The 23695-nt window shown below is 46.5% G+C and overlaps 2 protein-coding genes and 1 pseudogene across 3 annotated transcripts in view; 2 read left to right on the top strand and 1 right to left on the bottom strand.

The window, feature by feature from the left end:
* Positions 1 to 23695, bottom strand: part of LOC311126739 (solute carrier family 15 member 5-like) — a 140091-nt pseudogene that overhangs the window by 62596 nt on the left and 53800 nt on the right. The gene's annotated exons all lie outside the window — the stretch shown is intronic.
* LOC311126737 (tripartite motif-containing protein 16-like) lies at positions 6079 to 22692 on the top strand (the record flags this gene model as incomplete). Its single annotated transcript, XM_084200726.1, has 6 exons — positions 6079 to 6746; positions 7157 to 7252; positions 21263 to 21496; positions 21600 to 21759; positions 21885 to 21944; positions 22181 to 22692. Exons 1-6 carry the CDS (start codon positions 6150 to 6152, stop codon positions 22690 to 22692), a joined length of 1659 nt encoding a protein of 552 aa, XP_084056852.1. The 5' UTR covers positions 6079 to 6149.
* The window catches only part of LOC311126738 (stonustoxin subunit beta-like), a gene marked incomplete at its 5' end in the record, with an annotated part of 64064 nt that continues 47879 nt past the window's right edge, over positions 7511 to 23695 (top strand). Inside the window, 3 exons of the mRNA XM_084200727.1 lie at positions 7511 to 7514; positions 16143 to 16202; positions 16439 to 17711. Coding sequence (XP_084056853.1) covers positions 7511 to 7514; positions 16143 to 16202; positions 16439 to 16959 — 585 coding nt within the window. The 3' untranslated portion in view covers positions 16960 to 17711. The remainder of the gene's footprint in view (positions 7515 to 16142; positions 16203 to 16438; positions 17712 to 23695) is intronic.

Here is a 23695-nt window from a genome sequence, read left to right on the forward strand (position 1 = left end):
GTGTTGAAGGCTTCCTTTAGGTCTCCTGGTCTCTTCGGATTTAAACAGTGAATACAGTGAGATAGTCCTAACAATTCAATCAATGTACAGAACAAACAGTCATCATTAACACTATACAGAGTGGAGCCTATGGATGTAATATATTATCTTATAATATAATTGTCACGGTTTCGGCCGAGGCTGCTCCTCCTCCCTGTTCGGGCAGGCTTCGGCGGTCGTCGTCTCCGGAGTACTAGCTATCACCGTTTGATGTTTTCGATGTCTGTTTGGTTTTGTCTGATTGTGTACACCTGTTTCCTGTTTGGTTGATTATGTCTCCTATAAGTTTCTCGTTTGGTTAGTCTTGTGTTGTGTGTTATTGTTCCGCCTGTCTACAGTTGCTGTTAGTTTTGCTCCTCTGTTTTGAAGAGGTTTTGCGCACGGTTGTGCGTGTTTGCTTTGTATTTTGTAGTTTACGCCTTGTGTGCGTAGTCGCTCGCCTCCGGGCTCTTTTGAGGCTCATTTTGTATTTTGTGACTAAAGTCTGTTGGACTAAGCTTCTGTGTCCTGCGCCTGATTCCTGCACCACATCCACATTCAGCACGCCTGACAGAATAACACACCACAGATGGAATCAGCAGGAGCAGCAGCAGCGCCCGAGACATTGGAGGAGCGCGTCCACGGACAGGACGAGAGGATCCAGCGTATCGGGACCGCCCTTCAGGAGGTGATCAATACTCTGCACCGATGGGAGAACAGAGGTGCACCCACACTTCCACCTACCTCACCATCACCATCGGCCAGTCCGTCCCTCCAAGCTCCAGAACCCAGTGGGATTCGGCTCACGCTCCCGAGGGCGTATGATGGCACCGCTGCCGGGTGTCAGGGGTTCCTCCTGCAGGTGGAACTCTACCTGGCCACCGTACACCCGGCGCCCTCGGGACACGAGAGCGTTTCCGCCCTCATCTCCTGTCTCACTGGCAAGGCGTTGGAATGGGCCAACGCCGAATGGAGGAGGATAGACGCCGCCACGATCACCTACGCGGAGTTCTCCCGCCGCTTCAAGGCCGTGTTCGACCATCCACCTGAGGGGAAAGCGGTGGGGGAGCGTCTATTCTACCTCCGGCAGGGGAAGAGGAGCGTCCAAGAGTTCGCACTGGAGTTCCGGACTCTAGCGGCAGATGCAGGGTGGAATGAGCGGGCCCTCATCGACCACTACCGTTGTAGTCTACGGGAGGACGTCCATCGAGAGCTGGCCTGCAGGGATACCAACCTCACGTTCGACCAGTTAGTGGACATGTCCATCCGGCTGGACACCCTGCTGGCTACCCGCGGACGTTCCGAGTGGGGGCCGTCCATTCCACCCTCCAGCACCTCCGAGCCGAGCCCTATGGAGCTCGGAGGTGCTGGCGCTAGAGAGAGGAGGAGGAGGAGCCCGAGGGGGGCTGTCCCCTGCACCAACTGTGGCCGTGGAGGGCACACTGCGGCCAGGTGCTGGGGAGGGTCTCCTAGGGGAGAGGACGACAGGCCACGCACTGGGGAGTCATTCCAGGTGAGTAGGCGTCCCACTTACCCAGAGCTCTCTGTTGTGCACGTCTGTTTACCTGTACATTTTCCACAGGTTGCACCTCATTCCCAGCATAAGGCGCTAGTAGATTCAGGCGCAGCTGGGAATTTTGTTGATCGACATTTTTGTTTAAAACTAGGAATTCCCCTTCTTCCAGTCGACGCCCCATTTCCTGTCCATGCTTTAGACAGCCGTCCCTTGGGATCGGGGTTGATTAGGGAGGTCACAGCGCCACTTAGGATGAGGACGCAGGGTGGTCATGAGGAAACTATTCAGCTATATCTGATTGACTCTCCTACGTATCCGGTGGTGTTGGGGCTTCCCTGGTTGATTACCCATAATCCTTCTATTTCGTGGCAACAGAGGGCTCTTAAGGAGTGGTCTGCCCAGTGTGTGGGGCGATGTCTAGGTGTTTCCGTGGATGCGACCTCGGTGGAGAGTCCAAACCAGGTGCCCGCACTGCACATTCCCTCCGAGTATGAGGATTTGGCAATCGTGTTCAGTAAATCGAGGGTGACGCAGTTGCCTCCTCATAGGCAGGGAGATTGTGCGATAGACCTCCAGGCAGGAGCTGCGCTTCCATGGAGCCATGTGTATCCTCTGTCTCAAGAGGAGAAGAGAGCTATGGAGACTTACATAGCCGAATCTCTGAGACAAGGATACATACGGCCATCCACTTCCCCTGCGTCCTCGAGTTTCTTTTTTGTGAAGAAGAAGGATGGAGGTTTGCGCCCGTGCATTGATTACCGTAGTCTCAATCAGATCACGGTGAAATACAGTTATCCACTCCCTCTGATTGCGACTATGACGGAGTCATTGCACGGGGCGCGTTTCTTCACAAAACTAGATCTCAGGAGCGCATACAACTTGGTGCGCATTAGAGGGGGCGATGAATGGAAGACAGCATTTAGTACCACCTCAGGTCATTACGAGTATCTCGTAATGCCATACGGGTTGATGAACGCTCCTTCAGTCTTCCAATCCTTCGTAGATGAGATCTTCAGGGACATGCAGGGGCAGGGTGTGGTCGTGTACATTGATGACATTCTTGTGTACTCTTCTTCCCGAGCCGAGCATGTAGCCCTGGTGTGCCGAGTGTTGAGGAGGCTGTGGAGCACGACCTGTATGTCAAGGCAGAGAAATGTCTGTTTTTCCAGGAGTCGATCTCCTTTTTGGGTTATCAGTTGTCTGCGTCAGAGGTGAAGATGGAGGTTGACCGAGTGTCAGCCGTGCGTAATTGGCAAACTCCAACCACTGTTAAAGAGATGCAGCGGTTTTTGGGGTTTGCAAATTACTACCGGAGGTTTATCCGGGGTTTTGGACAGGTGGCAGCTCCCATAACGTCTCTGTTGAAGGGGGGTCCGGTGCGTTTGCAGTGGTCAGCCGAGGCGGACAGGGCCTTTGGGAGACTGAAGGACCTGTTTACTTTGGCTCCGGTGCTGGCGCATCCGGATCCCGCTTTACCATTTCAGGTAGAGGTTGACGCGTCTGAGGCCAGTATTGGGGCCGTACTTTCGCAACGGTCCGGCACGCCACCTAAACTCCGCCCCTGTGCTTTTTACTCCAAAAAGCTCAGCCCGGCGGAGCGAAATTATGACGTAGGGGACAGGGAGCTGTTAGCCGTGGTACAGGCCCTAAAGGTGTGGAGGCATTGGCTTGAGGGGGCTCAACACCCTTTTCTCATTTTGACTGATCACCGTAACCTGGAGTACATCCGGGCAGCTAGGAGATTGAACCCTCGCCAGGCGCGGTGGAACATGCCCGGTTCGTATTTAAGATCACGTACATCCCTGGGTCCCAGAACGGTAAGGCAGACGCACTGTCTCGGCGGTATGACACGGAGGAGAGGTCCGTTGAGCCCACTCCCATACTGCCAGAGTCTTGTCTGGTGGCACCGGTAGTGTGGGAGGTCGATGCTGAAATCGAGCGGGCGTTGCGTACCGACCCTAGTCCTCCACCGTGCCCGGTGGGTCGGATGTACGTTCCGCTCGAGGTTCGGGATCGACTGATATATTGGGCTCACACATCACCCTCCTCTGGACATCCTGGTATTGGCCGGACTGTGCACTGCCTTAGCGCTAAGTACTAGTGGCCAACGTTAGCCAGGGATGTGAGGGTTTATGTCTCCTCCTGCTCGGTGTGCGCCCAGTGTAAGGCGCCTAGACACCTGCCCAGGGGAAAGTTACAACCCCTGCCCGTTCCACAACGACCATGGTCTCACCTCTCGGTGGATTTCGTCACAGACCTTCCCCCCTCACAGGGGAACACTACTATACTGGTCGTTGTGGATCGGTTCTCTAAGGCCTGTCGTCTGCTCCCAATGCCGGGTCTTCCTACTGCCCTACAGACCGCCGAAGCACTATTCACCCACGTGTTCCGGCACTACGGGGTACCCGAGGATATAGTGTCTGATCGAGGTCCCCAGTTTACCTCCAGAGTCTGGAGGGCGTTTATGGAGCGTTTGGGGGTCTCGGTGAGCCTGACCTCGGGTTACCACCCGGAGAGTAATGGGCAGGTGGAACGTGTGAACAAGGATGTGGGTAGGTTTCTTAGATCGTATTGCCAGGGCCGGCCGGAGGAGTGGGCGAGGTATGTCCCCTGGGCAGAGATGGCCCAGAACTCTCTCCACCACTCCTCAACCAATCTAACCCCTTTCCAATGTGTGTTAGGTTACCAGCCGGTTCTGGCACCGTGGCAGCAGAGCCAGATCGAGGCTCCTGCGGTGGATGAGTGGGTGCGGCGCTCGGAGGAGACGTGGAACGCTGCACACGTCCACTTGCAGCGGGCCATCCGTCGTCAGAAAGCAAGCGCCGATCTCCACCGCAGTGAGGGGCCGGTGTACGCACCTGGTGATCGAGTCTGGCTCTCTACCAGAAACCTACCCCTCCGCCTGCCCTGCCGGAAACTGGGTCGGCGGTTTGTGGTGCCTTTTAACGTCCTGAGAAGATTGAACGAGGTGTGTTACAGGTTACAACTGCCTATTGATTATAAGAATATTAACCCCTCGTTCCATGTGTCTCTTCTCAGGCCGGTGGTAGCTGGTCCACTCCAGGATGATGAGATAAGAGTGACTCCTCCGCCCCCACTGGACATCGAGGGGGCTCCGGCGTACACAGTTCGGTCCATCCTGGATTCGAGACGTCGGATGGGGGGTCTCCAATATCTCGTGGAGTGGGAGGGGTACGGTCTGGAGGAACGGTGCTGGGTGCCGAGGAGAGACATCCTAGACCCGTCTCTCCTGACGGAGTTCCACCGTGGACACCCTACGCGCCCTGCTCCGCGTCCTTCTGGTCGTCCCCGAGGCCGGCGTCAAGGGGGGGGGGGTACTGTCACGGTTTCGGCCGAGGCTGCTCCTCCTTCTTGTTCGGGCAGGCTTCGGCGGTCGTCGTTTCCGGAGTACTAGCTATCACCGTTTGATGTTTTCGATGTCTGTTTGGTTTTGTCTGATTGTGTACACCTGTTTCCTGTTTGGTTGATTATGTCTCCTATAAGTTTCTCGTTTGGTTAGTCTTGTGTTGTGTGTTATTGTTCCGCCTGTCTACAGTTGCTGTTAGTTTTGCTCCTCTGTTTTGAAGAGGTTTTGCGCACGGTTGTGCGTGTTTGCTTTGTATTTTGTAGTTTACGCCTTGTGTGCGTAGTCGCTCGCCTCCGGGCTCTTTTGAGGCTCGTTTTGTATTTTGTGACTAAAGTCTGTTGGACTAAGCTTCAGTGTCCTGCGCCTGATTCCTGCACCACATCCACATTCAGCACGCCTGACAATAATACAATAGAATTTTATGAATAGAAAATAATAACTGTTTTGACATGAAAGCACAGCCAGATGATTTGACTTGACAGTGTGTCTCTATATCTCAGTCTCTGAAGACACCCAGCAATGGTTAGGATTATTAGAGAAGCTTTTCCTGCTGAAAGGCAGTTTCATTTCATCTGGTTGCAGAAAACAATTAATGGGATATGTTCATAACCCCGTCCACCTATAAGATGTGGGGGGTTTCTGTCTGACTAAGAAGTATTACAAAGAACTCTGATTAGAAAACGTCTTCTCTTTTTAGTCCTAGATATGGCTAGGGTTAGGGTTACTGCTGAATGTAGTAACTCTAACCCTGACCCTAGACCTAACAGTAATAACCACACTGTAATGTAAAGTATTACCTCATTCTCAATGATCAGTCAATACATACAGTATTCATTTAAACTACAGTACATTGTATCAATATCAACCCCCCCATTACAACCACTTATGAATTATTATAGACACTTATAATCAGTGCTATAACACATAAGTGTATATTATAAGGCATTATAAAGGTCATGAAAATAATTATAATATGTACTTCATAGAAACTGTTACCCTTTATATATTCTAACAACTCATATTTGTTAGATTTATTCCAAATGAAGGGCCCTAACCTAGAAACTAAAATATTTGTCTCCCTCTCCACGTTGAACGCAGTTCTCTCTCTATCCCTCCCTCCCTCCCTCTAACCTCACTTATCTGGCAGATCCAGAAAGTCCTCGCCCTCCCAAAAACTCACTTCTGTGGAAACGAAACTGATCTGAGTCTCTGTGTCGTCTGTCTGTGTGAGATTGAACAACCATCCAAATGGCTCAGCAGGGAGTTCTGCTGGACCAGGACCAGTTCTGTTGTTCTGTCTGTCTGGATCTACTGAAGGAGCCGGTCACTACTGGCTGTGGACACAGTTACTGTAGGAGCTGTATTGAGGGCTGCTGGGATCAGGATGTTCTAAAAGGGGTCTATAGCTGTCGTCAGTGCAGAGAGACCTTCACTCCAAGGCCTAATCTGAGGATAAATAACATGTTGGCTGGGTTTGTGGAGAAACTGAAGAAGACAGGACTCCAGGCTGCTCCCCCTCCTGCTCTGTGCTATGCTGGACCTGGAGATGTGGCGTGTGATTTCTGCACTGGGACCAGAAAGCAGAAAGCCCTCATGTCCTGTCTGGTGTGTCTGGCCTCTTACTGTGAGACTCACCTCCAACCTCACTATGAATCTCCTGCTTTCAAGAAGCACAAGCTGGTCAAAGCCACCACACAACTACAGGAGAAGATCTGCTCTCATCATGACAAACTGCTGGAGGTTTACTGTCGTACCGATCAGCAGTGTATCTGTTATCAGTGTACAATGGATGAACATAAAGGCCATGAAACAGTGTCAGCTGCAGCAGAGAGGACTGAGAAACAGGTAAGACCAGAACTACTTGTTGGTGACTGTCTGATAAACAAATAATAATTACAGTAGGAACTAAGGCTGTTTGAATATGAGATCATTCAAGTGATATCGATCCACGGCAGAACAAATATGAACACAAACATTGATTATATAGATGTGTTAACCCAGAGTCTCCAAATATATCACCATTTTCTAAAGTCAAACACCATTGTAATTTGTTATCAAACACCCAATCAGCTCCCCTGTTTTGTGCACTGTTAAAACTATAATCATTCACATAACAATATAATAATATAATTTCACACAAACACTTCCTCAACATTTTAATCCCTATCTTCTATGGGCCCTATGTCCCATTACTATACTATTGATCTACTGGACAAATAAAGCTTGATAGCTCATTGAAGAGAGATTCTCCACAGAGGCAGCTGGGGATGAGTCAGCAGAAGGTCCAGCAGAGAGAGAAGGAGAAAGAGAAGGAGCTGAAGGAGCTCAAACAGGCTGTGGAGTCTCTCAAGGTGAGTATTGTTGACCAGAGGAGAGGCATCATTTCACTTCTCTCCTCCAGTCAGAGAGAGAGGGAGAGGGGCCCCTATCCAATCCCACTGTTGGGAACAGGCTGTCTGGACCCCTTTCAGAGAATAGACTGCTTAATGTAACTGACTGGTTATGAACCCGGGTCTACTGCGGGAGAAACCATCATCTTGACCAAAAGGACATTCCCTATTGTTCTGACTGATTTAAAGTCGCAAGCGGCTCTACCTCTTCACATAACCATGAGTAACCATGAGCGACTCATGTCTGCTATACATTAACAGGGAGCTCTCTCTCTCGATTCAATTAAATGGACTTTATTGGCATTGGAAACATATGTTACATTACCAAAGCAAGTGAAATAAATAATAAACAAATCAGAAATTAACAGTAAACGTTACACTCACAAAAGTTTAAAAGGAATAGTGACATAAAAATAAATCAAAATCAAAATCAAATGTTATAATTCAAGTGCAAACAGAGTGAGCCATTCGCCAGACTGAGATCTGGAGGTGAAATGGAAATGAATAAGGGAGAGTTAAGTGAGGTAGAAGGTGTGGTGATGAGCTCAGAACCAGAGCCTGGCATCAATGGACATGATAAAGAAGAATCTGGTGCAGTAGGAGTTACATTGTAGGAGAAAGTGGATCCATACCTTTTGGCAGATCCATTTGTGGTTTCAGGGTGGGTGGGAAAGGAGTTGGGTGCAGTTGAATCAGTGAAGATAACCTGTAGTGGACTTGTGATATTTGTTTGTGTTTCTTCTGACCAGAGGGAGTGGGCGCTCCGTGTCACGCAACTTGGGTCAAGATCTGTTTCTTGCTTTGCTCTTAGGAACAGGGCACCATTGAAAGGAGTGATTTCTGGGGTAGCGTTAAGTGTAGAAGTGGAGCAATTCAAGTTTAAGCTTCCTGGTGTTTGTGATGCCCGCCATTTGGTGGGACGCAGACCCGGTGGTGAGCGTGGTGAAACAGAGGAGTCACTGTCAGTCCTTTTGAGTTTTGAGTCTTTACCAGAGAAAGTCATGTTAGGATATATCAGTTATCCTGTTAGAACTTTGTGCCGAATCCACTGTGCTGTTTCAGGTGCAACGTTTATGGTCATGTTGCAGCAGTTTGTAGGAGGGAGATTCCAAGATGTGGGAAGTGTGCACGAGGGCATGGAATAGAGGATTGTGTAGTTTCGGTGGATAAAGTTGTGTGTGTCAACTGTTGGGATGTCCATGTTGCTGGGGATCGGAAGTGTCCGGTGCGAGAGAGGCAGGTTGAGGTGCCTAAAGTCAGAGTTGTGCAGAAGATGTCGTATGCTGAGGCAGTGAAGAAAGTAGAGGAGGATGGGTCAAGGGTGAGAGATCCTGAGAGGATCCCTGTGAGTAGTAGATCTGTGCCAGCACAGAGGGATAGGCCAACGAGTGATATATGCTTCAGTAAAGATAGCTTCTTAGCGTTCATAGCAATGGTTATCAACTGTACCGCACAAATGGAACGTAAATCACTGAAAATTGATGTTGTTGTGGCAGCTGCAGAGAAGTATTTGGGCATACAAGATTAGACTTCAGAAGAGTTACAGAGTGTGTTGAGTGGTGGTGTCCCGTCCTGCCAGGCCGTTGGCATGGTGCAGGAGCAGATAGGGTCAAAGTAGTGGAATGGGGTAGTGGGTATTTAATGAGTGTAGGGTTGGTTGGAAGGGTGTTTTTCTGTATCATTATAATTTCCCCTTTTCCCATTTTGTATCGCAAAGTAAAATCGTTTTATATTATGGTCCAGTTGGGGGCGGTAATGCAACGTATTGGATACCTACCGCTGTTAAATTCTAAAGAAGAAGAAATGTTATATTATGTCTATGTACAGTGTTGTAACGATGTCTCTGTCTCTCTCATTCCATCACTTTCACGGTGGTTGGTTGTGTGGGTCTCTGGTTATGAATGGGGTGCTGACAGACAATCGTTGATGGATATTTATAGAGCTTTAATCAGGACGACAATTGATTATGGGTGTATAGTTTATGGAACAGAGGCAAAGACTTGCCTTCAGAACCTGGACAGAATCCAGTATATAGCTTTAAGGATATGTATTGGTGCATTTAAATCAACATCTGTATGTGCCTTACTGGTGGAGGCAGGTGAGATGCCTTTGGATATACAGCGTAAAAAATTGTCATTATCTTATTGGGTTAGGTTGAAAGGCTGTGAGTTTGAGCATCCCACTGCTACTGTTCTAGATGACTGTTGGGAATATACTAGTAGACAAGGCAGTGGTTTTGGTTGGACAGTTGGAAAGCTTGCTGATGAGAGTGGTTTGAGGGAGTTGGAGGTTGGCCCTTCTGTGGTGATAGGGGATGTTCCTCCATGGTTACTCCCAGACCCTGTTGTTGATCTAACCTTGGTAGAGAAAAGGAAAGATTGGTCAGAAGTCAGTGATATAGAGAAACTGGTTGACAATTACATTGGTAGAAGTTTTTTTACTTTTTTACCGCTTTTCACAGATGGATCCAAGGACCCAGATAGTGGGCTCACAGGAGCAGGCGTTTACGTTCCTGAATTTGATGTGCAGATATGTAGAAGACTAACAGATGAACTGTCAGTATACTCAGTTGAACTGTTGGCGATAATAGTTGCCCTCCAGTGGGTGGAGGACGTACAACCTGTTAGAATTATAGTATGCTCAGATTCTCTGTCTGTATTGAATAGTTTATCATCTGGTAAATCTAATAGGAGTTACCTGCTATTGGAGGTATTAATGTTATTATGGAGAATTGAGAGAATGGGTGTAGTAGTGAGATTCTGCTGGGTCCCAGCACATTCGGGCATGGAAGGGAATGAAATTGTAGACCAGTTAGCTAAAAGAGCTTTGAAACTAGATATAATTGATATTAATGTTCCACTGGGTAGAGGTGAGGCCAAATGTAAGATCAGAGCCATTTTGATAGATGTGTGGCAGAAGAGATGGTACTCTGAGCACAAGGGCCGGCATATATATGAATAGTTTACAGTTTTACAGAAAGGTCGATGGACCAAGATTCAAAGGTCAGATTAGGAAGGAAGAGGTGGTGTTTACTCAATTGCGCTTAGAACATTGTACATTGAACTCATCATTACATCTGGTTGGCAAGCATGTGAATGGTTTGTGTCTGGGGGGAATGGTCGATGAAACGGTGGAGCATGTGTTGTTATATTGTTGTAAGTATGTTGAAGAGAGGGAAAGATTGAAGTGTAGGGTCATTGAGGTTGGACGGGGTTGGGGGGGTTTGGAAGGGATTTTGGGGATGGGGGAGGGTCTATTAGAAGTTAGTAGGGCTCTTCTTTATTTTCTCAGAAGTACTGAGTTAGGTAGGAGGATTTAGAAATGTTGTAAACGGTGATTGACCACACACTCCAGCACAGTAGCTGGCGGCATGCACCTTAAATGTTGGTTTGTGGACCGCCATTATATCATAGAAGAAGAAGTTGGTGGTGTGAGAGATTTGTGGTTCGTGAGGAGGGCTACTATTATTTTTTCTTTTGGTTCTTGCGTATTTTCTGAATGTATTTTCTCATGGTGGAGGGTTTGTTTATTGGTTTCCACTGTTTATCGTTTAGAGTTTAGGGCGGCGTGATGGCCTCATCCGAGTGGAGAAGAAACGCTGTCGTTTCGGGTGCGTTCCGGAGAAGGTGTGGAGGAAGTTTTGCTCATGGTCGGCGAACAGGTTGGAGCAGAACATCTGCACTCTGCATCCAGAATGAACAAGGCGGTGGTTGTGTTAATGAAAAAGGTTTGTCTTGTTGCCAGTGGATTATTGTGAGGGGTGTGTTGGTGCAGATTTTGCGACTTTCGACAAGAGTTGTGGCTAATCTGCCTCCGTGTATTACTATGAACAGACGCAAGTAGTTGGTTAGTTTTGGTAAATTTGCAAGTGGTTTTCGTGTGCTCTCGGCTGGGTGTCAAGCGGAATCCGTTAAACATGTCTCTTTTCGTAGACAAGTGTTTGTTTCTTAACAAACTTCAAGGTTACACAGGGGAGGGGTGGAACGCAGGGTTTGCTAGCACAGATAGTTTTCGGTGTTTCTAGTGTGGGGATGTAGGACATAATGCTAGTGCAGACAAGCGCGACCAGCCGGCAGCGGGGGCTAGGACTAGGCTGGACACAATACATTTTAAACACCTTTTTCTGATAAAACTACTTCATTGCATCCGCCATGGAGCCCAGTTTCATAATATTACCATATGTCCCAGATGCTTGCCGTAGGTTAGAAATAATAGGGCATGTTTCACCCTGCCAGCTCCTATTAGTTGTATTGAGCTCTGAGTGCTATACAGAAACTTTAACCCTACCAATAACCTATTTTAGCCTTAACCCTAATTCTAGGGTAGGGTAGCCTAGAACACATTTAGAAACTATTTAAGTAATAATATTGTTAGTAAATACCATTATAGTACTAAATAGGTTTTGATGAACAAAATAATCAAAATTCTATCAAAGCACTTTGCTGTTTTTTGTTATTAGTAATTTTTTTATATTTATTATGGCAAGGCAGAACACTTGATAAAGTGTCATAATGTTGTCCAATGTGCTAACCTCAACCCTAGAAAACATGCATGATAAAAATCAACTTAATATCTCATATTGGGAGTAAACAGTCTCGGAATAGAAAAGAGGAACACTGCATCTTCCAGTCCGCCAATAAATTACATAATGCAACCGTCGCTGTTAGCATATTTACCTCAACATGCCCCTCGCTTGCATGAGAAGACAGAGTGCTCGATGCTGGTTGATGAATTTGACAATGAATGTACTAACAAAATACGTTTTTGTCGACCAGAGGTGACTGAATTAATGTTCAGGCTTGGAACTGCACCATTGACTTTGCTAAAGACAGGAATAGTGAGGGAACTCATTTGGGCTGGGCAGGGGTGTTGAATGATGTTCTGAATCAGTTCCATCTAGTGGACACATGGAGAATTAAGTATCCCACCTCAAAGCAGTATTTGTTGGTGAAGGTGGTTGGGGATAGGGTAAGCACAGCTCTCCTGGATCGTATCTATACATTCAAGAATCAGCAACAGGCTATTGAGGGCCTCCATTCTCCCAGTTGGGTTTTCAGACAATCATATTGCCATGGCTCAGTTCTCTGTTTCACCAGGGCCCAGGCAGGTGTCCTATTGGAAATTCATTGTAAAGCTCTTACAAAATGCCACTTTTTGCTCAAACTTCCAAGGCTTTTGGGAGAGGTGGGGACAGCAGAAGGGGGAGTTTGAGTCTCTCAGTCAGTGGTGGGACGTAGGGAAAGCCCAGATTCAGGTTTTCTGTCAGCACTAAACAGCTTTTTCCTCTTCAGAGGCCAGGAGAGTACTGGGGGAGCTTGAGTGGTTCATTTATGAGGTGGAGGCTGAGTTGGTGGGGCAAAGTGGGGCTACAAGATAATATATCTGAACTACTCAGGGACCTAGGGACTTTCTTTTCAGATGAAAGCAAATGGAGCACTTGTAAGAGCTAGATTTTCCATGTTGAGGGAGATGGATGCTCCCAGCTCTTTTGGGTTGGAGAAACAGAGTGGGGAAACCAAGAAAATCCATTGTTTACATTTGTCTGAGGGGCATGTAACTTCTGTTGTGGGGGAGATGAGGGAGCCTGATGGGTGGGTAACTTCTGTTGTGGGGAGATGAGGGAGCCTGATGGGTGGGTAACTTCTGTTGTGGGGGAGATGAGGGAGCCTGATGGGTGGGTAACTTCTGTTGTAGGGAGATGAGGGAGCCTGATGGGTGGGTAACTTCTGTTGTGGGGGAGATGAGGGAGCCTGATGGGTGGGTAACTTCTGTTGTAGGGAGATGAGGGAGCCTGATGGGTGGGTAACTTCTGTTGTGGGGGAGATGAGGGAGCCTGATGGGTGGGTAACTTCTGTTGTGGGGGAGATGAGGGAGCCTGATGGGCGGGTAACTTCTGTTGTGGGGGAGATGAGGGAGCCTGATGGGTGGGTAACTTCTGTTGTGGGGGAGGTTGAGGGAGCCTGATGGGTGGGTAACTTCTGTTGTGGGGAGAGGAGGGAGCCTGATGGGCGTGTAACTTCTGTTGTGGGGAGATGAGGGAGCCTGATGGGTGGGTAACTTCTGTTGTGGGGGAGATGAGGGAGCCTGATGGGTGGGTAACTTCTGTTGTGGGGGAGATGAGGGAGCCTGATGGGCGGGTAACTTCTGTTGTGGGGGAGATGAGGGAGCCTGATGGGTGGGTAACTTCTGTTGTGGGGGAGATGAGGGAGCCTGATGGGTAGGTAACTTCTGTTGTGGGGGAGATGAGGGAGCCTGATGGGTGGGTAACTTCTGTTGTGGGGAGATGAGGGAGCCTGATGGGTGGGTAACTTCTGTTGTGGTGGAGATGAGGGAGCCTGATGGGTGGGTAACTTCTGTTGTGGGGAGATGAGGGAGCCTGATGGGTGGGTAACTTCTGTTGTGGGGGAGATGAGGGAGCCTGATGGGTGGGTAACGTCTGTTGTGGGGGAGATGAGGCTGTGGAGTTGTACTCTGATTTAGAGGGCATAACTCTGTGATCCTGGGTGTTCTCAGGTTCGGCTCACAGACCTTTCCAAACTCTCTGTCACAGAGAAATCAAATGGACATTTCCCTGGCCTTTCACAAATTCTCAGCTGCTGTCTCTCAGACGGTCTGCCTGTGGATTTTTATAAAAAGTTCTGGGGGATAATTGGACAGGACTTGTGTTGCGTCGGGGTGGGGGAGCTGTTGCTAAGCTGTAGACGGGAGGCTTTGACTCTCCTGCCCAAACAAGTAGATTTGAGCGATTTAAAGAACTGGAGGCCTGTGGCATTGCTCTGTTTGGAATATAAGGTCTTTACCAAGGTCCTCGTTAACAGACTGAAGTCCCACCTGGACTCTATTGTACACAAGGACCAAACGTACTGTGTACTCAACACAGACAATCTGTTCATAATCAGGAGAAAGCCTTTGATAGGGTGGACCATGAATATCTGTTCAATGTGTTGTTTTGGTTGTGGGGAGAAATTTGTGGCCTGTGTTCAAATGTTGTACGCTGGGGCTTCATGTATGGTCAAGGTGGGGGGAGGGCTCAGTAGGCCAGTCTGGGTAGGGAGGGGCATTCACCAGGGATGCCCTCTGTCAGGGCAGCTATACACTCTTGTTATTGAGCTCTTTCTGGGCCTGCTACGCAGGAGGCTACAGGGAGTGTGGGAGCCAGGCATAGGGTTGGGTACAGGCATAGCAGTGTCAGCATACGCTGATGACGTCTGTGTTGGTTAGGGATGAGCAGAACCTACAGGCCCTGGAGAATAGTTTGAGGGTGTACGAGGGGGCGTCTTCTGCTTAGGGAAACTGCGGCAAGAGTGAGGCTCTGTTATGTGGGGCATGGAGGGACAGGGCACCTCCGCAGCTTCCAGGGAGGTTGCAGTGGGGCTGTGAGTGGCTCAAGATGCTTGGGGTGTATCTGGGCTCGGAGGGGTGGGTTAGGAAGAACTGGGAAGGAGTGTCACAAGCGGTGGTGTCGAGGCTGACGAAGTGGAGGTGGCTCATCTCCCAAGTGGCATACAGAGGGACGGTGCTGATCATCAACAACTTGGTGGCATCCTCTCTATGGCTTAAATTGGCCATTCTCAACGCCCCCGGTGGTCTGCTTGTGGACCTGCAGCGCAAGTTAGTAAACATTTTTTGGTCAGGGTGGCAGCGTTCTGACTCCCTCAGTGTCAAGGTTAGACACATCAGGAGCTTAGCGGGAGTGAAGGGGCATCAGTGGCAGGGGGTTGTGGGAGCTGACAGCATGGCAGGGTATAGGTGGAGGGTGCTCTATAAGCTCCCAGTGCTTGAAAGTTCAGGGGTCCTCCAGTGGAGGGTATTACATGGAGCCCTGGACACCAATAGCTGGTTGGCTCGGGTTGACCTGGGAGTTGGGGAGGGGTGTCCGTTTTCTGCAATGACAGACTGTTCATCATGTTTTTTCTGTGTTGCCAGGGTAATGCCATTACTGTTGACGCCTTAGGGTTGAGTTTGAGTTGTACAAAATGATCAACAGTGTGGAGATGTTTCAGGAGGTATGGGGGCTCAGGGGGGCTGTCTGTACGGCTGGAGAGGAGGGGTTGGATGGACGGTTGGAATGTGGTGCTGGATGGTGTATTGTACTGTGGTGTTGGGTGCTGGATAATGTGATTGTGTGGCGGTTGTGGTGGCATGCAATATGTTTTTAGGAGGGGGTGTTAGTGTAATGAGGATGGCTCATTAAAGTAAGACAAGTCAGTCTCTCTCTCTCTCTCTCTCTCTTAACAGCGCTCTGCACAGGCAGCAGTGGATAACAGTGATAAGATCTTTACTGAGCTGATCCGCTCCATTGAGAGAAGGCGCTCTGAGGTGAAGGAGCTGATCAGAGCCCAAGAGAAGGCTCAAGTGAGTCAAGCTGAAGGACTCCTGGAGCAACTGGAGCAGGAGATAGCTGAGCTGAGGAAGAGAAGCACTGAGCTGGAGCAGCTCTCACACACAGAGGATCACATCCATTTCCTCCAGGTAACTCAACTGCCTTGATACATGTGATATGAAATTAAAACTCTCAATCATTTGGTTCTGCTCTCTCTCTCTCTCTCTCTCTCTCTCTCTCCAGAGTTATCAGTCTCTCTCCAGTACCAGTGTATCTTCAGACTTACCCAGCATCGTTGTCCGTCCTCTTCAGTACTTTGGAGATGTGAGTAAGACTGTGTCTGAACTGAGAGAGAAACTAGAAGACGTCCTTAAAGGAGAATGGACCAAGATCTCCACTACAGGTGTGTTGAAAATAATAAGAACATCAACTTTAGACCATTGAAAGTTCCCTACTAGTCATATACATGTGGAATATGGTATGATGATAACATTCCCTCTCTCTGTGAATGTGTTTGTGTGTCTGTAGTGAATATAGTGGATGTTGTACTGCCTCCAGAGCCCAAGACCAGAGAACAGTTCTTACAATGTGAGTCTCTTTATTCTGAAGTAACTAACAGTCTCTTTTTACTGACACTCCTAACAATCCCTCTAGAAATATATAGCAATAGTAGATCTAATCAAAGACTGGGTATCTATCTGACTCCTCATATTTCTCTGATTTGATCTCTGCTGTGCTCTAATCAAAGACAGGGTAGATACAGTATCTGACTTAACTTATTGTTCTAACTCCCCTCATTGGTCTCTGCTCTGCTCTTCTCCCAGATTCCTGTCAGCTCACACTGGACCCAAACACAGCACACACGCCTCTCTCTGTGTCTGAAGGGAACAGAAAGGTGACCTATACAGGCCAAGACCAATCATATCCTCACCATCCAGACAGATTCACAAACTACCAGGTTCTGTGTAGAGAGGGTCTGTCTGGACGCTGTTACTGGGAGGTGGAGTGGAGTGGGGAGTGGGTTGATACAGCAGTCTCATATAAAGACATCAGCAGAACAGGGACAGGTGGTGGATTTGGACTCAATGACAAGTCCTGGAGTTTACAGTGTTATAGAGGTGGTTATTGTTTCAGACACAATAATGTTGAGACTGAAGTATCAGGCCCTCAGTCCTCCAGAGTAGGAGTGTACCTGGATCACAAGGCAGGTACTCTGTCCTTCTACAGTGTCTCTGACACAGTGACCCTCCTCCACAGAGTCCAGACCACATTCACTCAGCCCCTCTATCCTGGGTTTTGTTTAGATTGTTTTTTCTCTGGTGCTGCTGAGCTGGTTAAACTGTAGTAGGGTCCACATAGATATTAGTCATGCTGGTGTAGTCTATAGCTGAGCTGGTTAAACTGTAGTAGGGTCCACATAGATACTAGTCATGCTGGTGTAGTCTATAGCTGAGCTGGTTAAACTGTAGTAGGGTCCACATAGATACTAGTCATGCTGGTGTAGTCTATAGCTGAGCTGGTTAAACTGTAGTAGGGTCCACATAGATACTAGTCATGTTCGTGTAGTCTATGGCTGAGCTGGTTAAACTGTAGTAGGGTCCACATAGATACAAGTCATGCTGGTGTAGAGCTGGTTAAACTATAGTAAGGTCCACATTGATACTAGTCATGCTGGTGTAGAGCTGGTTAAAATATAGTAGGGTCCACATAGATACTAGTCATGTTGGTGTAGTCTATAGCTGAGCTGGTTAAACTGTAGTAGGGTCCACATAGATACTAGTCATGTTGGTGTAGTCTATAGCTGAGCTGGTTAAACTGTAGTAGGGTCCACATAGATACTAGTCATGTTAGTGTAGTCTATAGCTGAGCTGGTTAAACTGTAGTAGGGTCCACATAGATACTAGTCATGCTGGTGTAGAGCTGGTTAAACTATAGTAGGGTCCACATAGATACTAGTCATGTTGGTGTAGTCTATAGCTGAGCTGGTTAAACTGTAGTAGGGTCCACATAGATACTAGTCATGCTGGTGTAGTCTATAGCTGAGCTGGTTAAACTGTAATAGGGTCCACATAGATACTAGTCATGCTGGTGGTGATGGTCCCCAGATATAATGCTCTGTTTTCCTCTACAATTATTTTTGTCTGACTGATTTAATCTTCAGGGTTTAAATACATTTTAATAATGTTTTTTAATTGGCTACATTTACATTAATCATGATGTTTGCTGTTAATGTATGTTGGTTGTCATTCAGAACCATTGAAATGTTTTCTCAATAGGTTCTCTGTCTCAATGTCATTTTCCTCAGTATCATGGAACAGGTAGTGTTACTTACTTGCCAATTGAACTATATGGGCCGGTTTCCCGGACACAGATGAAGCCTAGTCCTAGACTAAAAAGCATGTTCAATGGAGATGTCCGGGAAACCGGCCCTAAATTTGGCATCTTTTATTCTCCCGTACTGCTCAGTCAAGCAACATTAAACCTGTCCAGCAGGTGGTGCTATTAACCAAACAATAAAAACAGCAGATATCTTGACTTGCCACTCAGTATATCAGTAATGTTCAGAATTGTACTTTAATATCATTGGAGATTGATGGTCTTTTTAATCCACTACCCAGAGTCAGGAACAGATGAAGTTAGGTCTGCTACTGTTCAGTTATTAAATATGATTCATGGTGATGGGAAATAAAAAATACATCTAGTAGTAGTTTTCCTTTGCTATTTATTCCAAGGTGTGTCTTTAACTTCTAAATGGATTGTGTTGAAGCTGGCATGTGGTGTGGATGATAGAATAGAGTGAATAGGGGAGAGAAGAGAGGAGGAGAGGAGAACATAATATAGAAGACAGATAAGATAGAGAATTAATACCCAGGGGAGTTACTGACTCTGGCCCAAATGACACCCTGTTCCCTACGTAGTGCACTAGGCTACTTCTGATCAAATCTAAAGTAGTGCACTACATAGGGAATAGGGTGGAGATTGGAGATTTGCTCACTGGCATTAGAATATTCGAATATCACACTGTAATGTTAGTGGTTGCCTCATTCAAATATTACAGTTTTTTACAATCACTTTGGCACTAATTTCAGAACCTTGACGTCATTTTTCAAAACTCTAGACACAAAACTAACAACCAATGATCAAAAGGCACATTTTTCAAAACTCTAACACTTTTTTCAATTGCTTGGATACAATACACATAAAACTAAGATCATTTGTTCATTTAACAAAAATCACCTGTTCAATATGACACAACTTAACATCAAAGTACTGCTATTTCAAAAGGCAATTCACACATTACATTTCAGATGAGTGTCTATTCATTTCATTACAATTATCCAACTATCAATTGATACAACTGCTCAAAATGATAAGTAACTGTTGCATTACTCTTAATGCGTAGTTGTATGGAAACAGACAAAAAATATTCCATGTTTAGATCATGAAAGTTTCAAGATAACGAGATTCATTGTCACCAGTTAGCGTGGAGCATGAACCAATTAGACTACATTATGTATGGATATAATATTTAATCATCATTCTTAATCAGACACCGTTTCTATGGTCCCATGTACCACCTTTTCAGACTATTTACAGTATTGACAGTACTGCACTGTATGGATACAGGCCGTTGTAATTGCTTATCCAATTGTGCCAACTCGTTACTGATGATTGAGTTCACTTTGTGGAACGAGTATATAAAGAATTGATTGGGATCCACTTGCAACAACATAGCAATACGTACTGTAACATGGAGCCGGCAGGTGATCCAGGTCACAATAGAGGTCAAGCAGTGGTGGGAGGAAGACGTGTTGGTCAAAGGAATGGCAGGGGACAAGCACCACGTCTGAGAGGTGTTCGTGGGCCTCGTTTGAGAGGTGTGGGGGAACGTGGTAGAGGACAAGGCCACGGACCAAGACAGCGGCAGCAACAGCAAAGAGTGTCCAATTAAATCCGAGCAATAGTTGTAGACCATGTCATAAATCATGGCATGACAATGACTGAGGCGGCTACAATGATACAACCAAACCTCAGAAGGTCAACCGTGGCCTCAATAATCAGAACTTTCCGCAATGAGAACCGGTAAGTCGTCAGCATGCACTAAACATTATGCTACTCTCAATTGTCAAATGACTGCATACCAATGTGTATCACAGAGTAGGTGATGTGACCAAGTGTCTTCTTACTGTAATGTTCCCTGTAGAATTGAGACTAGGCCAAATAGGGGAGGCAGAGGCAAAATTCTGACTGACCAACAAGAGCAGGCTGTGGTCGATTTGGTTCGGGCCAGAAATGATATTCGCCTTACAGAAAATCGGCAGCATATCTTAGACAATGAAGATATGTTTAACAATGTGGAATCCATAAGTTTGCCGACCATTGCACGCATGCTGAAAAGGCACCAGGTGTCTTTAAAACAACTATGATATATAACAATGAGCTCGATCAGGTCTGTAGAGCTGATGGTGTGACCTATGTCATTGTGTGGGATAATGTCAGGTTCCACCATGCTCATATGGTGCAAGCATGGTTTCAGGCCCATGCACAATTTAACAACCTGTATTTACCCCCATACTCTCCTTTCCTTAACTCGATTGAGGAATTTCTCTCCACATGGAGATGGAAGGTTTATGATAGGCGCCCTCATGAACAAGTCACTCTTCTCCAGGCCATGGATGACGCATGCAATGACGTCACGGCACACCAGTGTCAGGCCTGGATTCGCCATGCCCGAAGGTTTTTTCCAAGATGTTTGGCTAATGAAAACATCCATTGTGATGTAGATGAGAACCTGTGGCCAAATCCACAAGACAGAGTTGATGAAAATGTAGAAGTACAGTAATCACTCCTATGTTTTGCTTTTTACAGTACAAGCAAGCAAGTTGAGGAACACTGCATTTGATGTTTTACAGTACTGTATTGTTTTTCATCAATATATTTCAGACTTTGTTCAATGATTCCACTGTGTCTGTAGTATTCTCTCTACTACTGCAGTACTTTTACAGGGATGTATTTACATGTAGTACCATAATGAAACATGTATCACTTATTTTGTACTACAATATTTAATGAATGTTTGTACAATGACACAGTGAAACTATCGGTTGCTTGTGTGTGGGTGATCTAAATTAACGTTTCATTGGTATTTCACAATACATTTGTTTTTTGAACCAATGATTGTGCAAGTGCAAGAGTTCTTTAAAGATATGAATGCACAATGCAATGTTTTGGTTGGCTCAGGTTGACCTGGGAGTTGGGGAGGGGTGTCCGTTTTCTGCAATGACAGACTGTTCATCATGTTTTTTCTGTGTTGCCAGGGTAATGCCATTACTGTTGACGCCTTAGGGTTGAGTTTGAGTTGTACAAAATGATCAACAGTGTGGAGATGTTTCAGGAGGTATGGGGGCTCAGGGGGGCTGTCTGTACGGCTGGAGAGGAGGGGTTGGATGGACGGTTGGAATGTGGTGCTGGATGGTGTATTGTACTGTGGTGTTGGGTACTGGATAATGTGATTGTGTGGCGGTTGTGGTGGCATGCAATGTGTTTTTAGGAGGGGGTGTTAGTGTGATGAGGATGGCTCATTAAAGTAAGACAAGTCAGTCTCTCTCTCTCTCTCTCTCTCTCTCTCTCTCTCTCTCTCTTAACAGCGCTCTGCACAGGCAGCAGTGGATAACAGTGATAAGATCTTTACTGAGCTGATCCGCTCCATTGAGAGAAGGCGCTCTGAGGTGAAGGAGCTGATCAGAGCCCAAGAGAAGGCTCAAGTGAGTCAAGCTGAAGGACTCCTGGAGCAACTGGAGCAGGAGATAGCTGAGCTGAGGAAGAGAAGCACTGAGCTGGAGCAGCTCTCACACACAGAGGATCACATCCATTTCCTCCAGGTAACTCAACTGCCTTGATACATGTGATATGAAATTAAAACTCTCAATCATTTCAATCATTTGGTTCTGCTCCCTCTCTCTCTCTCTCTCTCTCTCTCTCCAGAGTTATCAGTCTCTCTCCAGTACCAGTGTATCTTCAGACTTACCCAGCATCGTTGTCCGTCCTCTTCAGTACTTTGGAGATGTAAGGAAGACTGTGTCTGAACTGAGAGAGAAACTAGAAGACGTCCTTAAAGGAGAATGGACCAAGATCTCCACTACAGGTGTGTTGACAATAATAAGAACATCAACTTTAGACCATTGAAAGTTCCCTACTATTCATATACATGTGGAATATGGTGTGATGATAACATTCCCTCTCTCTGTGAATGTGTTTGTGTGTCTGTAGTGAATATAGTGGATGTTGTACTGCCTCCAGAGCCCAAGACCAGAGAACAGTTCTTACAATGTGAGTGTCTTTATTTTGAAGTAACTATCAGTCTCTTTTTACTGACACTCCTAACAATCCCTCTAGAAATATATAGCAATAGTAGATCCAATCAAAGACTGGGTATCTATCTGACTCCTCATATTTCTCTGATTTGATCTCTGCTGTGCTCTAATCAAAGACAGGGTAGATACAGTATCTGACTTCACTTACTGTTCTAACTCCCCTCATTGGTCTCTGCTCTGTTCTTCTCCCAGATTCCTGTCAGCTCACACTGGACCCAAACACAGCAGGCACACGCCTCTCTCTGTCTGAAGGGAACAGAAAGGTGACCTATAAAGGCCAAGACCAACCATATCCTGTTCATCCAGACAGATTCACATACTATTGTCAGGTTCTGTGTAGAGAGGGTCTGTCTGGACGCTGTTACTGGGAGGTGGAGTGGAGTGGGGAGTGGTTTGATACAGCTGTCTCATATAAAGACATCAGCAGAACAGAGACAGATGGTGGATTTGGAATCAATGACAAGTCCTGGAGTTTAGAGTACTATAGAGGTGGTTATTTGTTCAGACACAATAATGTTGAGACTAAAGTATCAGGCCCTCAGTCCTCCAGAGTAGGAGTGGACCTGGATCACAAGGCAGGTACTCTGTCCTTCTACAGTGTCTCTGACACAATGACCCTCCTCCACAGAGTCCAGACCACATTCACTCAGCCCCTTTATCCTGGGTTTTATCTCTCTGGGACTGCTGAGCTGGTTAAAATGTAGTAGGGGTCCACATAGATATTAGTCATGCTGGTGTAGTCTATAGCTGAGCTGGTTAAACTGTAGTAGGGTCCACATAGATACTAGTCATACTGGTGTAGTCTATAGCTGAGCTGGTTAAACTGTAGTAGGGTCCACATAGATACTAGTCATGCTCGTGTAGTCTATAGCTGAGCTGGTTAAACTGTAGTAGGGTCCACATAGATACTAGCCATGCTGGTGGTGATGGTCCCCAGATGTGATGATTCATTCTGCTCTGTTTTATGTACAATTATTTGACTGATTTGATCTTCAGAAGATGTTATGAACTAAAATCTGTATTCATATATATTTAAGTGCAATTTTTTTGTCTTGTACATTCACGATGTATGTTTCTGATGTGTATTGGTTGGCATTCAGAACCATTGATATGTTTCTCAATTGGTTCTAATAATAATAATAGTATGCCATTTAGCAGACGCTTTTATCCAAAGCGACTTACAGTCATGCGTGCATCATTTTTTTTGTGAATGGGTGGTCCCGGGGATCGAACCCACTACCTTGGCGTTACAAGCGCCGTGCTCTACCAGCTGAGCTACAGAGGACCACCTCTGTCTCTATGTAATTTCCCTCAGTATCATTGAACAGCTTGTAGTCTCGGCCCTAATTGATGTGTTCTCTGTCACCTGGAGCTGCATGGAAAATGGTCCAGGAACAAACGGACAATTCCCAAGGACTAGTCAGCCCACTACAAGCTGGAATAACTTACTTTCTACTTAAACTATATGGGCCGGTTTCCCGGACACAGGTGAAGCCTAGTCCTAGACTAAAAAGCATGTTTAATGGAGATGTCCGGGAAACCGGCCCTAAATTTGGCATCTTTTATTCTACCATACTGCTCAGTCAAGCAACATTAAACCTGTCCAGCAGGTGGTGCTATTAACCAAACAATAAAAACATAATATCTTGACTTGCCACTCAGTATATCAGTAATGTTCAGAATTGTACTTTAATATCATTGGAGATT

This window comes from Coregonus lavaretus, assembly GCF_964263955.1.
Source record: "Coregonus lavaretus genome assembly, contig: HAP1_SCAFFOLD_894, whole genome shotgun sequence".
Classification (NCBI taxonomy): Eukaryota; Metazoa; Chordata; class Actinopteri; order Salmoniformes; family Salmonidae; genus Coregonus; species Coregonus lavaretus.